The 16,660-nt window shown below is 46.1% G+C and overlaps 1 protein-coding gene across 2 annotated transcripts; it reads left to right on the top strand.

Annotated features, from left to right (window-relative positions):
- The first annotated feature begins 9,567 nt into the window (after window positions 1-9,567).
- Window positions 9,568-13,480, top strand: LOC9271540 (cytochrome P450 94C1). 2 transcript variants are annotated; one of them, XM_015768296.3, is made up of 2 exons: window positions 9,568-11,421; window positions 12,886-13,480. In XM_015768296.3, the coding sequence occupies exon 1, from the start codon at window positions 9,844-9,846 to the stop codon at window positions 11,416-11,418; it is 1,575 nt and encodes a 524-aa protein (XP_015623782.1). In that variant the 5' UTR covers window positions 9,568-9,843; the 3' UTR covers window positions 11,419-11,421; window positions 12,886-13,480. The 2 variants fall into 2 exon arrangements, with proteins under 2 accessions (XP_015623782.1, XP_066162058.1); XM_066305961.1 differs by lacking the exon at window positions 12,886-13,480 and adding an exon at window positions 12,357-12,618.
- The last annotated feature ends 3,180 nt before the right edge of the window (window positions 13,481-16,660 follow it).

Raw genomic sequence — 16,660 nt, 5'->3', positions numbered from 1 at the left:
GGCTTGCTGGCCATGCCGAGATCTGGTGCACATCTTTCAACTCTCCCATCTCACAAATAGCAAACAGTAAGACCGGTTGTTGGTGCAGTGCCCATGGTGTAGTACGTCCTCCCCAGTCACCACGAAAAGACCCCGAAATCATTTGGTTTACGGAAAGATATCGGTGTAAAAAAACGCAACAGGACAAGAAAGGTCACCATTAATCGAATGCTTCTGGACGTTAGAAAAGAAAAATATATAGCGTTTGGAGGATAAGCGAGCGAGGGAGAGAAAGTGAGCACGAGCGACAAAAGAGCGTAGATCCTAGATGGCGTATAAACACAATCATAGTGTTTATTTTTGTAGGTCCTGCAAGTGGGCGATCGACGACGTGTGATCTCCGCCCGTGGTGTTGACAAATCCGAATTGCACTCGTGCCACACCTCCGTGATGGTGCCATCTGTGCTACCGTCTTCTCTTCTCTTTGTCTCGATATGTACTGTCGTCGTTTCTATGGATACATATACGCCGGTCGTGTTCTGCGTCAAGTCATTGCAAGCTAGCTACCACGATCGGGAGCTGTAATTGTGTAATTGTGTACGTGTTTTGATGCGCATACCGCTGCGCGCGACCGATCCGTGCGTGGATTAATTGGCCGAGGCGAGCGCGGCGGTTGCGCTCGTTTTCCTGAAGTGTGTCAACTGTCACGTGCCGGCGAACCCGTGCCTTCTAGACGTGCCGGCCGCGCGTCGGCTGCACGTCCCTGTCAGGCACACACACACACACAATCAGAGCAGCGGCGCGCGCGCGGTATCCATCCCTGTCGCCTTGCCGAGCCGCGCCATCTGGGAGGATCGGATCGGTTGCCATGCGGCGTACGTCCCTCGCTGCTCGCTTCGATCGATTACCGGCGCCGCGGGGCATTGCCTTGCCGCCGGTCCGCGCGCGTCTCGTTGCGTTGTGTGGGCACTGCACAGGTTGACTCCGAGCGGTCGCGAATGGCCGTAAACCTCGCGCGCGAGGCGATCAACTCAACCGGAGCGGAGCCCCGCGCGCGGCAGGGCCATGCGTGCGCGCGTGCAGCGGTTGGCGCGTTTGTCCGTATCGTTTAACGGTTGGTGGCCGGAGGTGGGGGGACCCCGGGCGCGGTCGAAAGGAAGCGGATGGATGGGCGGGCCACGGGGGGAATTGGCAGCGCAACCGCAGCGTGCCGGAATCGTGGCGATGTCAGGGTCAAGGCGCCCCCGGTGCCCGAAACGGGGAAAAGAGACGAGTCGTCGACTGTCGTGTCGGCAAACACCTGCATGCCGCCGGTCTAGGGCTAACAGACAGGTGATCCGGATTCGTCCTCGGCTTCATCCTTCCAGGTTAGGCATATCGATATAGACGGCTTTTTAGTTCTACTAAAATTTGGTAACAGCCTAATGGTTACAAGAGTCTCAGTAGCACATGTGGTCCTTGATTCGACTCCCCACAAAAGTGGATTTTTTAGAATTTAACGGCGTTGTGCTTTCAGTGGTAAGCGACGTAACCGTCGACAACAAGGCGCCTGTGGTGACTTCGTCAATCTCTCAAGGATTTGCCGGCCTAGTCTTCGAAGATACTCATAGGGGTAAGTTTTACGTGCGTGTGTTTATAGGGGGTGAGTGCGCGTGCGTTGTGAGTGTCTGCGTTGTACTGTGTAATTCTTGAAAATGCTTTAGTCTGGCCGACCAATGCGAAGGGGAAAATCAGACGGCTTGCTGAAAATATCAATATCAGCCAACCCACTAAATACCCAATGCTCTATCTATATGGTTTCTTTCTCCTCTCTGCTGCATACTCGGTCTGCACACAGCCAACCACTTATGTGTAGCAATTTTTTTATTTTTTTTCTTATGATCCGATTATACATTATATTACTTACAATTAAATCTTTTTATCAAGATCTCACATGATTATATTCTGATAAATATATACATATGTTGCATAAAATATGGTCTTTGTGTTATGGTCAGTTTTTCACCAGTGTTACATTTGATCGAAACATTTTTATCAAGCAGTGAAATATTTTTTATCAAGTGATAAAACACCCAAAACATTTTTTTTATTGAGCGATGAAACATCTGATTTTTTTTATATGTTTTGAAGCACCATTCAATATTTCGCAAATATGAGATATCTGGGCCGTAGTATCCTCAGGTAATTCTAATAAACTAAACATAGCCATTGCCACTGTACTAAAATTTGATAATTCCAAAATTCCAAACCAAGCACGTCCATCGGTACCAAAATTTGATAACACCAATATTTATTATATATAAAATTTTGATAAGGATGATTTTAACAATAAAAAAGTTAACAATTCCATAGTTGTAGGTCCCAAGTCTAAATAGATGACGTTTAGCCTCCTGAAATCATGATATTGGATTAAATATTCAAATACGTACACTGTTCATACAAAATTTCAAGAATATAACAAAATTTTAAGAATATACCTTTAAAGAAATAGAAAATATACCCATGTCATCACTAGCTGCGATGACATTTGCATGACAAGCTAGTTGGGCTTTGTAGGGTCGTTAGACTTATCGCCATATGGCGGCAATGAGGGTATCACCACTTGCTGTGACGAGACAGGTATATTTTTAGAATTTTCTTTAAAATATGTATTCATGAAGATTTATGAGAGAAAAATATTTTGAAAAAAAAATATGACATTGCGCTAGCTACAATATCCAACAAGAATAGACAATCGGCGTGCTTACAGGAGTACTCAGAAAACTCAACCTCGTACTACAGCATGACACATCCTAATACAACGAATCTAGATATACTTTATGTTCAAATTTGTTGTATTAAAATGTGTATATTCTAGTATTAGGTTGTATTTTTTTGGGACGGAGGGATTATTAGCAAATGACATGAGAGTCTGATTGGCTACAAATCCTCTCAGTCGGATCATGTACGGAGTAACGCCTGCGGTATGAATATTCAGAGTTTCAGACAACTTTAACACCTTCTAGTAAAAGTGCAACAGTTCAGATAGAAATAACCTTTGGAAAAGTGCGCCCAAAGCAACAAATTTGCACAAAATCAGTACAGATAATCGGGACATAAAACGACAAAATGAAGGGCCTATCATTGAACAGCGGTAAGAAAAGGATATCTTCCCTCCTTTTATCTCCAGTGACCAGTAGGATAGACATCCGGTCCATCCGGACATTGGTCGAGCACACCAGGCCTACTGCTGCCAATGTTATTACTATCAGGTCCCTCTGCGACAACTATTTCAAAGATGACGGGTATAACAATCTTTGTCTTAAGCGGTTGACACTGACAGCGACGTAATATGTACATGTGATCTATATAGTACATCTTCAAGGCACAGCTAGAAATAATCATTGAATGGCAACAAGGACAAGAACTATATAGAATACAAACGGTGGGTCCTTTCGTAATTCAATCAGATACGTCCACAGAAGGCAGAACCACTTTTGCCTGAAGAAAAACAGAACTTAATTAATTAAGATTATTAGAACCACTATTATTCAGGAATCTAATAATACACTCACCATGCATTGCATGTAGTACGCATCTCGCAATATAGTGTGGGATATCGGTGCCAGGGCAACACGTGTCTACATTAACTCATCTCTCTTCGCCGCAACATATATTGGCTTGGCTCTGGTCCAGCATGATGACAGAAATATATAAGCACAGCTCACCAACCCTGAGTAGATATCTTTTAGATTGATAAGGTAACCAGATAAATAAGTAGACTAAAAATATTCACGAACACGTATATCACCTTGCATCATTGCGCTGTCATGACGGCGTCTTCTAGCTATCTTCGGTCATCATGATAAAAATTTCACATAACTACGTATGTTTTTTTTATCAAACTGACAGCAGACTATATTTAAGCAATTATATTACAAAACAACAGATTTAGAGTTTAAATCCTACTCCCTCCGGTTTTATTTTAATTGATGTTTTGGATAATGACACGGTCTACAAGATATATGTTTGACCTTATTTTTCTATTATAATATGTATAATAAACAAATACATGTTTACTTTTATTATAGTGCTTTAAAAGATAAATCTATATATATTGTTCTAGTTCCTTTAATCTAAATATTTTTAAAGTTATTGATGGTCAAAGTTATAAAAGTTTGAACTCAACCTTGTCCAAAACGTCAATTAATATAGAACCGGAGGGAGTAGTATTATTTTGTGAAAATTTTGTTAGTAATCCTTACTTTTATGACATATCATTTTAAATCTATAATTTCATGATGTAGTTTGTAATAGTTTGGTCAAAATATATGTAGTTTTGTGAAATTTACTTTAATATTTATAAATGTAGTGTTAGTAATCGATTTTCCCAATCCTTTGGTCTTGGTTATGTTTAACTAGACTAAAAATTATAAAATCAGATATGCTACTTCACATTCGATACAAAACATGAGGTAAAATCTTACGGACTCGTCCTGTTCTTTTGTCCAACAAGAGTTGGATGAATATTAAGATTTTTATGGTATGCTTTTTAAACTGCTAAACGGTGTGTTTCGTGCGAAAACTTTATATATGAAAGTTGCTCTAAAATATCATATTAATCTATTTTTCAAGTTTGTAATAATTCAAACTCAATGGAGAAAAGAACACCACCTAGTGCGCCAGTACCTTAGACTACATCTCTAACGTGTTCTCCATGATCTCCAACAAGCCTATATGGTTAGGTTTCTGTGGGTTAGGTCATGGTTTGAGTGGGGTGGGGGAGAGGGGAGAGGGAATGAAGAGGGGAATAGTTCTCTGGTACTTCCTCCGTTCTTAAATATTTTGACGCCGTTGATTTTTTTAAACATGTTTGACCATTTGTCTTATTAAAAAATTAAGTAATTATTAATTATTTTTTATCATTTGATTCATTATTAAATATATATACATATAGTTTTACATATTTCATAAATTTTTACATATTTCATAATTTTTTTTAAATAAGATGAATGGTCAAACATGTTTAAAAAAGTAACAGCGTTAAATATTTAAAAACCGAGCTAGTAATTTAGAGGGAAGCTTAGAGTGGCGAAGGTCTGGCGATGGGCAACGGAGTCGGAACGTAATATAGTTAAATTATCCATAGAAGACATATATTGGACAATATTTTAGTACCAACTGACCAACACAAGCTCACATGGCTTGCTCCAACTGTACATACGTGTCTACACCACCATGCACGTTTTGGGAATCTTGTTGCGCAGGATAGGATAAAATACTGAAGTGATGAAACTATTAATTAGCATGCGACATACCTGATTAGATTTAAGTATCTGATCAAGTCAAGATATCATATTTGTGCACTAGATTCGGTGGGTCGTCGGTTGATGACAGTGATGTTATATATATGAAACTTCCCATGCATATTTAGAACGATATAACTGTTTAATTTCACTGCATCTGTCTCAAAATATAGCTAACTTTTTTAATTTCAATTCAAAATTACATCTCCAAAATAATACTATAATTAATGTCCCCAAATTATACTATTATCGTGGGGTAGCTAAATAATCGTCCGCTGCAGACATATAGCTTATGAAATTACATTTCCAACTATATTGCTAACATCCTCCCGTTGTTAAATCGTGGACCAGCTAAATTCGGGTTGTTTTGGTGGCTAAACTTTGTTATACTTTTGACAACCAAATCTGATCAAGTGAGATAAATGTTTAGGGTCTTATTGATTGCCCAAAAGCTTATTAATTATAATCCTAACGGTTTATTAGTGATAAAAAATATTTTTTCTGTAAAACTTTTATATATGTGTTTTTAACAACTTAAAAGTCAATGATAAAAAAGAAACTAGATTAAAAATATCTTAAAATAAACTTCAAAGCTACTTCATCCATTTCATATTACAAGCCGTTTTGATTTTCTTCTAGTCAAACTTCTTTAAGTTTGATCAAATTTGTAGAAAAAATTAGCAACATCTACAACATCATATTATCACTACTAAAAAATCGATTTTTCATGGTGTCAACCTATTTTTTTTCTCTAACAGCCATACATGATCACCGTCAATGAAAATACTCCGAGGGATGAGGGGCTATGGACCGCCAGTGAAAATGGATCTTCGCTGGTAGCCGCAGCGAATATGTACAACTTTTCGCTGGCAACCCACTTAAACAGCCGTCAACAAAAATTCGATTTTCGTTGGTGGCCACTAGAGAGCATTGCTAGTGAAAATATCGCCACATTAAAAAAAATCCACCGCCACCCAACACCTCCTCCTCAGCTCCTTTTCCCAACTCCCCCTCTTCCTCTAGACCCACCCAGCCCTCCTCCCTCACCGGCGACAGCTCCCTCTCCTCCTCCCTCCCCACCGTCGGTAGCTCGCGCAAGCGGTGGTGGCGAAGAGAAGCACGGGGGGCGGGGATCTGGCGCAGGGAGGGGTGGCGGCGGCGGAGATAAGTGCGGGCGGCGAAGATTCGACGCCGGGAGGGGGCGGCGACTGAGGAGAGAAGTGTGCATGCTTATTCCTCCTCCTCAAGGGCGCGTACATGACGACGAGCAAGGCGTCATCGTCCTCTTCGCGCTCCTCGACAAGACCGGCATCCTCCCTATCGACCATGGCATCATCTACGCGCTGCTGCTTGGCGGGCTGGTGCTCGATGTGGATGCCATCCTCATGCTCCTCTCCTCCAACCAGATGATCTTCTTCTTCGACAGAAAGCCAAAGCTGGCGTGGCTTGTAGGGTGGCCAAGGCCGTGCTGCTGCGGCCAAGGCGATGGTTGGAGTGGATGGATTTTTTTTTCATATTTTTTTGTGATCTGTGAATGGATATGTGTTTAATTTGTGATTTGTGAATGGACTAGGGTGGGAGAGGATTTTGGATTTGGAGTGGGGTATTTTGGATTTGTGTGGGGGATTTTTGCTGGCGGTTCTCTTTACGGACCCACCAGCAATATTTTCGTAAGTGGTTAATTCCAGCCTATGAAAATACTCTATTTTCACTAACCTTTTCTTGCCAGCGATTGGGCTGGCCGCTAGCTAAAATATAAATTGTCCGCCAACAAAAAAAGCTTTTTTTAGTAGTGTTAGTTTTATTAGATGCAACGTTGAATATATTTTGATGTTATGTTTATTTTGTATTGAAAATGTTACCATTTTTATCTAAACTTGATCAAATATAAAAATATCTGACTAGAAAAAAAATCAAAATGACTTATAATATGAAACAAGTGAAGTTTTTTAAATTTTAAATTTTGCTTTGGCCTATTCTCTTTAGGACAACCAATAGGCCATTAGCTTACAGCATAACTATGTCATGTCACACCTTTTTAGCCAATAAATCCATACGTAGACATATCTTTGCAGCATAAATATTACTCCCCCGTCCCATAATATAAGCGATTTTGAGTTTTTGTTTGTACTGTTTGACCACTCGTCATATTAAAAAAGTTTGTGGCAAAATATAAAGCCCGTAAAAATGTGTTGCGTCCAAGTTTTTCTGAAGGTTCTGTGGCAAAATATGATGCTGTCCAAAGAGTTCCTCGGAGTCGGAGACTACGGTTAAAATATACTGATGTGCAAACAACTGTACGGTCAACTCTTTAGTCATGATATATATCCGACGTGGACACGAGTAAATTCCTGCAGTGCGCCCTGCCGTCGATAAGCTCTCTCGACCGGCCAGTCGGTAGTTAGCTCGTGTAGGTGCACTGTACCACACGTGCTGATCCGATCCTTTTGGTTCATTTGAACTGGTACTACCTCGACCAGAGAGCGAGGCTATTTATCTCCCCTGGAATCGTAGATCGTCACATAGGGACGAGGACACTGAAGGCTACGTGCACTGGCCACTGGCCAAAGCAGGAAGGTACTCCCTCCGTCCCATAAGTGATTTTGATAATTTGCTTCCACTGTTTAACCACTTATCTTATTAAAAAAATTATATAAATATAAAAAACAAGAAGTTATTCTTAAAATACTTTAGATAATAAAGTAAGTCACAAATAAAATAAATATGAGTAAATTTCATCATGGGCTATATTTTTTTTACCAGTGTTTCATATTGGGCTAGGGCTAAGTCAAGATTTTCACTTTACACCATGTTTCTTTGCCAATTGCCAAGAGTTGCACTTTGGGGTAGGGTATGTTTACAACCTGGGCATGTGTGACTGACCTCGCCGTAGATATTATGATTGGATTGTGATGGCACTCAATTCAAACAACTTTTTGATGCGCGGTGTGGCACGGTTTAGGTAGAGATGGCTAAGCCCACTCATGACATGACGAAAGAAGGAGATGTGTGCTATCGTTTCATGCGTGCAGAACTTCCTTCGCATATCTAGGTGTTGCCACATTGCAATAATCTCTATTACAAGCTTGCCGACGTCCACAATCCAATCATCTCCATCACAAGCTTGCCGGCGTCCTCCCTTATCTCCTGATCTACTGACATGTGAGAGCATCTAGTCCAAAGTGAAAGCTTTTGGTAAAAGAAACTAGCCCAAAGTGAAAACTTTGTCTTTAGGATGGTCCATGTTGAAACTTAGGTAAAAATACCTAGACCAATGTGCAATTTACTCAATAAATAATAATTCTAATTTTTTAATAAGACGAGTGGTTAAACAGTACAAGTAAAATGTAAAAATCCCTTATATTAGAAAACGGAGGGAGTACGTGGTTTCAATTCTCTCTCTTCCGTTCAGTTGTGTTCTCTGCCGAGTGATGCTTTGGAGCTCTCTACTATCACTAAAAATAATATAAATCGTTTGCTATTAAAGGTAAATCGGTAATTTACTAATCCATGGATTAGGGATAACTTTGTTATTTATAATTTTTTTCTAGATCGATATATGGCCATTCATTCTGTTGTCTCTATAAAAAAGGCAAAAAGGAATAAAAATATTGTCACAATTAAATAATTATTATATCTATCTAGACCTATTTTTTACAATAATACCCTCTACGTTTGTAGTACGGCTAACTAGAATAATAGTATAAATAGATCTATACTCTTCGATCCAATGAGATTAATGGTTTATATTGTCTTATATTGTCTTTTAGAGTAAATTTCAAAGTACATATACTTTGATCAAATTATCACATAACTACAGATTAACTTGATGTATCACAAAACTACACATTTAAGATGAAGTGTCACAAAACTACTTGTTTAGTAACACAACTACAAGTTTAGAACCAATTTAGTCACACAACAATAATGTTTATAGCTCCAGCATAATTTTGTGATAACTTCAATATTAAATATATAGTTTTGTGATATTTAACCTTAAATATGTAATTTTGTGATAAATATGGTGTTAAATCCGTACTTTTATGATACACATTTTAAATTTGTATTTTTGTGATAATTTAATCAAAATACCAATAGTTTTATGAAATTTACTTATTTTTTTATTACCAAAAGAGAACATCCTAATGGGGCTCGGGGGTAAAAACCCACCGGCGCAGGGGCGATGCATGTGTCCACTGCAGCGACGGAATCATGCAGATGAAATTATCAAGCACATGCTCCGCCTCGCCAACTGAAACACCCCCACACGGGATGGCGGGAATCAAACATGGGAGGAGGGGAATAACAACGTGCTGAATGGGGGCCTACCGGAACAATTGAGCGGTCAAAACGTCCTTGCGCGCGCACACGGACGTGACACGCGACCTCTCAATCTCTCACTCATATATACCCAACCCACCCCTTATCACGGGCGACGAGACGTCCCGCTGGTATAAAACGGCCCCCTCCCGGGACGCCACGATCGTCACAAGCAAACGCACGCGCCCCCGCCTATGAAAGCCCGCGCGCACCACGCACACACGCACGCACGCAGTCGCAGGCGCCGCAGCTCGTCTCCATGGGTGTCGTCGAGGCAGAGGCGTTGCATGGGGCGGTGGAGGCCCTGGCTGGGTCGCTGCAGCCGCACGTGGCCACCGCCTTCTTCGTGTTCTCGGCGTGCACGGTGGCCCTCGCCGCGCTCCTTGCCGTGGTGCGCCTGCGCCCGCCGTGGTGGTGCGACTGCACCGTGTGCGAGGCCTTCCTGACGGCGTCGTGGGCGGGAGAGTTCGACAACCTCTGCGACTGGTACGCCCACCTGCTGCGCACCTCGCCGGCGCAGACCGTGCACGTGCACGTCCTCCGCAACGTGCTCACCGCCAACCCGGTCACCGTCGACCACGTGCTCCGCGCCCGCTTCGACAACTATCCCAAGGGCGCTCCCTTCTCCGCCATCCTCGCCGACTTCCTCGGCCGCGGGATATTTAACGTCGACGGTGACGCGTGGCTCTTCCAGCGCAAGCTCGCCGCTGCCGAGCTCGCCTCTCCGGCGCTCCGCGCCTTCGCGGCGCGTGTCGTGGCCTCCGAGCTGAGGTGCCGCCTCATCCCTCTGCTCCACTCTGCTTCACGTGAGGGCAACGGCAAGGTGCTCGACCTGCAAGACATGTTCCGCCGCTTCGCCTTCGACAGCATATGCAAGATCTCGTTTGGCCTCGACCCTGGCTGCCTCGAGCTGTCGATGCCTGTATCGACGCTCGTGGAAGCGTTCGACACGGCGTCGACACTCTCCGCGCGGCGGGCGACGGTGCCCATGCAGATAATCTGGAGGCTGAAGCGGTTCTTGAACGTCGGGGACGAAAGGAAGCTCCGGGACGCGGTCCGTTTGGTCGACGCGCTCGCGGCGGAGGTCATCCGACAACGGCGGAAGCTTGGCGGCGCTGCCACCGGCAGCGACCTCCTTTCACGCTTCATGGGCTCCATCGACGACGACAAGTACCTCCGCGACATCGTCGTCAGCTTCATGCTCGCCGGCCGCGACACCATCGCCTCGGCGCTCACCGCCTTCTTTCTGCTCCTCTCCGATCACCCAGAGGTCGCCACCGCCATCCGAGACGAGGTCGCCCGCGTCACGGGCGACGGCAACCGAACCATGGCCGCCACATTCGACAAGCTCAAGGACATGCACTATGTGCACGCCGCGATGTACGAGAGCATGCGCCTGTTCCCGCCAGTGCAGTTCGATTCCAAGTTTGCCGCCGGCGACGATACGCTGCCGGACGGCACGGTCGTCGCGAAGGGCACCCGGGTGACCTACCACGCCTACGCCATGGGCCGGATGGAGTCCGTATGGGGCCCCGACTGCGCCGAGTTCCGGCCGGAGCGATGGCTCCGGGACGGCCGGTTCGTCCCGGAGAGCCCGTACCGTTACCCGGTGTTCCAGGCGGGCGTTCGCGTCTGCATCGGCAAGGAGCTAGCCCTCATGGAGATGAAAGCCGTCATCGTCGCCGTCGTCCGGAGCTTCGACATCGAGGCGATCGCGCGGAGCTCGCGGCGGCCCAAGTTCGCGCCGGGCCTGACCGCCACGTTCGCAGGCGGCTTGCCGGTGAGAGTGCGCCGGCGGCGAGCACGTGCGAGCGGGCACAACCCGCCAATTTAATAGGTAGAGCAAACAAACTGGTTCGTGTCATCACGATTTGTTCTTCTGTGCTTCTTTTCGAACTGGAATATTAATTAGGTTACATGCATCATGTCGATTATGATCGATGACTCCGTGACCACTCGTGAGTGGCTGAGTGCGTTGGCACTTGGCAGCACCAAACTTGATGCTGGACGACTAGTCAGTTGCCTCCACCACTCGAGATGGAGCGGTAGATTCTGGGAATCGATCGATTGCGAACCTATCAGACCAAATCGCGCGTAGCCCGACTCGTCTGCGATCAAATCAATCCCCGGCGCCGTTCGATCGGTTCATTCAAAGAAGAACATATACGGGACAAAAATGGAACTGGAGAAGAGGAATCAGCGAACGGCAACACTGTCGTAGACAGTAGAGTAGACTCGAAGTCGTTTGCTAGCTATAGCTAAGCGCGCGGCGCAAATCTAATATGATTTCCTCTGCGTGGAAAGAGATCAATTTAGCGATTATTATAGTGGTAAATTGAAATGCGAGGCGTGGCCGTGGCACAGAATCTAGGCGTGGTAGCTAGTGAGTATAGTATGCGACGAGCAGGCTTTTGGAGCAGAGGCGCAGAGCGTTGCACGCATATGTTCGAGTACGGCGACATAAACAGATGCTAATTCTTGGTGGTCGGGGTGGGTCTCGGGGGGAGAAGAACCAACGCGGCGCACATGTGCTCGTGGGGCGGCCGCTGGCTGCTCGTGTTAGATCCTCCTCGTGGTCCTGCCGTCCGTCCCAACTTCGTCTGGGCCTCTCGCCAACCAAGTGCCATTAAACTAGTACGCAGTACCAGCAGCTGCAAGAAGCCCGGGTGCACGTTTTCTTTTGCATCCAGAGCAGCCAAGGACGCAATGGCAGTAAAAGATAGGTAAGGTGGGGACTCTCTCCCTTTACTTATTATCCTTCTTGATCTACAGGAACTAAGCTAGGCAAATTCCATGGCGCTTCCGAAGAAGGCAGACCTGAGATTTCCACATGCCAAAAGGTTAGGATGCCAAGTGCCAATAAGACTCCAACTCCACGCTTGATTCCGTTCATCGGCTGTATGGTCAGCTCGACTGTCGATCGATCCCGTCAAAATTGTTACCTCCCTCTCAAGTTACATATAAGTAAAAAGTTGTTATGTTTTAAGACAAATGTGATAAGTAAAAGTTTGAGAAGAGAATCTCGAAGGAAAAAGTATGAATTACCCCCCTGAATTATTGTGGTTGACCGAATTATCCCCTGAACCCGAAAACCAGACATTTTTCACCCTGAACTTTCAATACCGGACGATTTACCCCCTTCGACCCAAACCAGAGCGGTTTTGTCCTACGTGGCGCATGCGTGGCAATCCAGTCAGTATTTTCTCTTTTTTTTTAAATGGTGGGGCCCACCTGTCATATATACCCTCTCATCTCCTTCTCCACAACCCCTCTTTTACTCTCTCTCTCTCTCTGCAAGCAGGGGCAGCTCGCGACGGCGGGTGGTCAGCGCGCGCGGAGGCGGGCAGTCGGCGGCGCGCGGCAGCGGAGCCCGACCTGGATAGCTACAGCCCACCACCTGGGATGCTGAGGCGTCGGCAGCGTGGGACAGAGCCAGCGGCAAGGTGGCGGAGCTAGTGATCTGCCCCATCTACGCCAACCTCCCCGCCGAGCTGCAGGCCAAGATCTTCGAGCCAGCGCCGGCGGGCGCGCGCAAGGTGGTGCTCGCCACCAACATCGCCGACGCCGAGACGCCGTACAACCCGCGCACAGCGATGGAGTCGTTTCTCGTCGCGCCGGTGTCCAGGGCGTCGGCGGAGCAGCGCGCCTGCCGGTCGGGTATCCAGGTCCGAGTAGCAGCTGCCGTAGCTAGGTGGCTGGGAGGGTGAACCGGTCCACGCCGCCGCCGCCGCCTCCGCATCCAGTGCCGCCGCCGCCGCCTCCGCAACTGCTGTGATTGACGAAACGTTGGGTGTGCTTTATCGATCAAATCGTGTGTTAATCCCCATTTGCTTCGGCTGGAATTGCAACTTGACCACCAAGGAAAATGAGCATGAACGTTTACTTGTTCTGGTCCATATGAACACATTCTCCAAGCCATGCGGTGTTCGTCTCGATCTGTAACTTCAACCAGAATTCCCAATGCCTTCCAAGGACAAGTGTGTGCGTGCGCGCATGTTCAACACCATCATATCACTATCTAAAATGTGATTCCTCCGCATCACATCGCCGTCGCCGATGCGGACGGCGCAGGCGGTGCCGGCCTTGAGGCCTCCTGCTCTGCTTCCAGGTCGACCGGGACAGCGACACCATCGGGGCGTACGTGTGCAACCCAACGACAAGGCGGTGGGCCTCCTTGACGCAGCCGGCGACCCCGTGGCCCCGCAGACACGACGGCGCGTTCATCGCCTTCGACCCGGCCGTCTCGCAGACACGACGGCTGGCTTGTGGCGTGGTTGGACGTACGCCGACGCTGGATTTGCTCATACCGGAGTCGTCGTCCGGAGAAGACGAGCTAGCGCCGTCGCCGGAGGAGAGGACGTTGCTTCTGCGCGTGTTCTCTGTGTCCCACGCTGCCGCCGCCTCCGCATCCCAGGTCGTGGGCTGTAGCTGCCAGGTCCGGCTCCGCCGCCGCGCGCTGACCACCCGTCGCCGTGAGCTGCCCTGCTCGCCGAGAGAGGGAGAGAGAGAGAGAGTGAAAGAGGGGAAGAGGAGAAGGAGATGAGAGGGTATATATATGATAGGTGGGCCCCACCATTAAAAAACGAGAAAATACTGACTGGATTGTCACGCATGCATCGGGTAATTCGTACTCTTTCCAATCTCGAAACCCATGCACCACGAATCTAGAGAGATGGAGTGCGCCATCACACCTTGCATTGGTTTTACACGAGTTTGTTGGATGGTTGCGTTTGACCCTGTCCTCCCGCATCAAAGCTCATAAGATGGACCAGGTCAATCTTCAGTGTGTCCAGCAGAAACAATTTCTTGTCAGACATTTCCACTGTAAACTGGTAGCAGTAAATGGTTTTTGCCGGCATCCATTTCGTTTGGTCCCGTCTGTAGATTTTTCATCGGCTGAAAATGACAATGCGTGTGCCAGGATTCAGGATTCAGGTTAAAGCTGCAGTTTCCTCATAATTAAAAGTTTTTTCAAACAATCTAGTTTTTCATCCAGATTTTAGAAAGATGTAGTGATAGAATTTAGAAAATGAACTAAAAGTTTTATCACCAGCTGAATTTTTACCCACTGCTCCTTAAAATCTATAGCAGTAGTTTTCAGGTGTGCCGAGGACAGCCAAGAGCCAACAATCTAGGATAAGAATGGTTGAATAATGCTGCTCTGCCGTATACTGTTTGAATATTTTGACCGTGTCGAGTGGCGATGGCGACTTGTGTGATGACGACGTCGTTCCATTTTCACCTTTGAGGTTTTGATCGAGCGGCAGTGAGCTGTGTAAAAGAACTGAATTCATGACAAATTGGCTCGTTGCTCTCGTGTGTATGTGAACTATGAAGACCCGGAAATACTGCTCCTGTGTTGGGTTTCCTGTCCAAGCTCTGCACTGAAACTCCGACAGACTCACAGACAGTCACATCCCGTGCGTGTTGCTCGTTAACGATCGGTGTCGCGTCCGTACTACACTATACCGTACCAGTGTACCACACACTAGCGCGACAACTCGTCGTTGGGTTTCACCGTTATTGCTTCGACAACTCATGCTTATTATGCCTCTCCTGCCGTATCATTCGCTTCCCGTGCAAAGGCAATCATAGAGCCCAACCATCTCCATCTGACCGAAGCCGGCAGCTTTTCTTTTTCCTGCACGAGGGGCTAGTGCGTACCGGAGCATCGGTCCCGATCGGATCACCGGGCACTAGGCGCGGCGTAGATTCTGGCCGATCTAGTCCAGCAGTCCAGCCCACCGGAACAAAGGCTTCAGGTGTGTGCGTCAAGCGGAAAGTGTATTCAACTAAACGTTGGAACTCAGCTATTGCTCTCTCTCGAAGCTCCCTCTCCTCAAGGTGGTCGCTGTCGCCGTCACCGGCGCTGGCTACTCTCGTCCTGTTGTCTTGGTCCTTGTCGTCGGTGAGCTGAGGCACCTGGGTTCTTCCCCTAGCCGTCGTGGGTGTCATCGGTTTTGCACAAAAGAAGGTTACACCGGCCTACAATTTCATCTCTGCCAAGCACTATCCAAGCCAAGCAGCCTCTTCCCCAAATTCCGACAAGAGTTCATAAAGAGATGGTTGATGGAATCCACAAGTTTGCCGAGAGGCCCTCAACCTCCCATTCAAGGAGGCCCATTTGGATATGTATCTTGGCTCCCACTGTGCTTTTATTGTTATCTTTGCTGGTGTTTTGGATATAGCTGTTTTTCGTTGTGCCTATTGTTATGTTGATTTCTTTCAAGAACTCAAGTGGAAATCTTCTGTGGAGATGCCAAGTTTTTCTCTTTTCGGTCCGACGCTTCAACCTTCATCTTTGGGAGGCCCCTCCAAGGTTTGTGTGTGGGATCTACATCATGCAGCTCACCTTTCTACAAGCACCACCGAAGCTGAGCTCCAAGCTACCGTCGTTGGCGGTTGGCGTCGACAGCAGATCGACGAGAAGGACCTGTTGTTTTTTCTACTTATGCGTAGGTCTTTTTCTACAAAATGTTGTACATATTTGTAATTTGGTCATTCTAGAGGGCCCTTTCTGCAAAACTGGTTGTACCCCAGTAAACCGTGCTATATCCGCCATTCCGCCCTGCTACTCGTGTAAGTGTGTAACTTGACCCTAGTTCTCTTAGATAAATACTCCCTCCGAAGACGTTAACTTTTTAAACATGTTTTATCGTTCATCTTATTTAAATTTTTTTTAAAAAATATGTAAAATTATATGTATATATAAAATTAAATTTAACAATGAATCAAATGATATGAAAAGAATTAATAGTTAATTATTTTTTTAAAAAAAATGAATGATCAAATATATTTTAAAAAGTCAACGGTGTAAGAATATTTATGTATGGAGGGAGTACATGAGTTTAAAAAAAGAAAAAACTAATCGTTGGAACCTAATTTCGGGAGGAGGAGATTTGACCACCCCGCTGTCTCGCGGACCACATCCTCCAGCAAACCGGCTTCGCTATTTGCCAGAGGAATTCTGCGTGCATGCAGTGATGCAGTGACGGAAAAGCGGGAGCACATTGGTACTGCAATGGTAAAGTAAGATGTTATCTATAAAACATGTACATCTCAGCAATAGACTAAAT

This window comes from Oryza sativa, chromosome 1 (assembly GCF_034140825.1).
Source record: "Oryza sativa Japonica Group chromosome 1, ASM3414082v1".
Lineage (NCBI taxonomy): Eukaryota > Viridiplantae > Streptophyta > Magnoliopsida > Poales > Poaceae > Oryza > Oryza sativa.
The sequence above is the reverse complement of the archived record's forward strand: the minus strand, read 5'-3'. Positions and strand labels throughout refer to the sequence as shown.

Coding starts and splice junctions, on each gene's coding strand:
- LOC9271540 (XM_015768296.3), top strand. CDS start 9,844: ATGGGTGTCGTCGAGGCAGAGGCGTTGCATGGGGCGGTGGAGGCCCTG.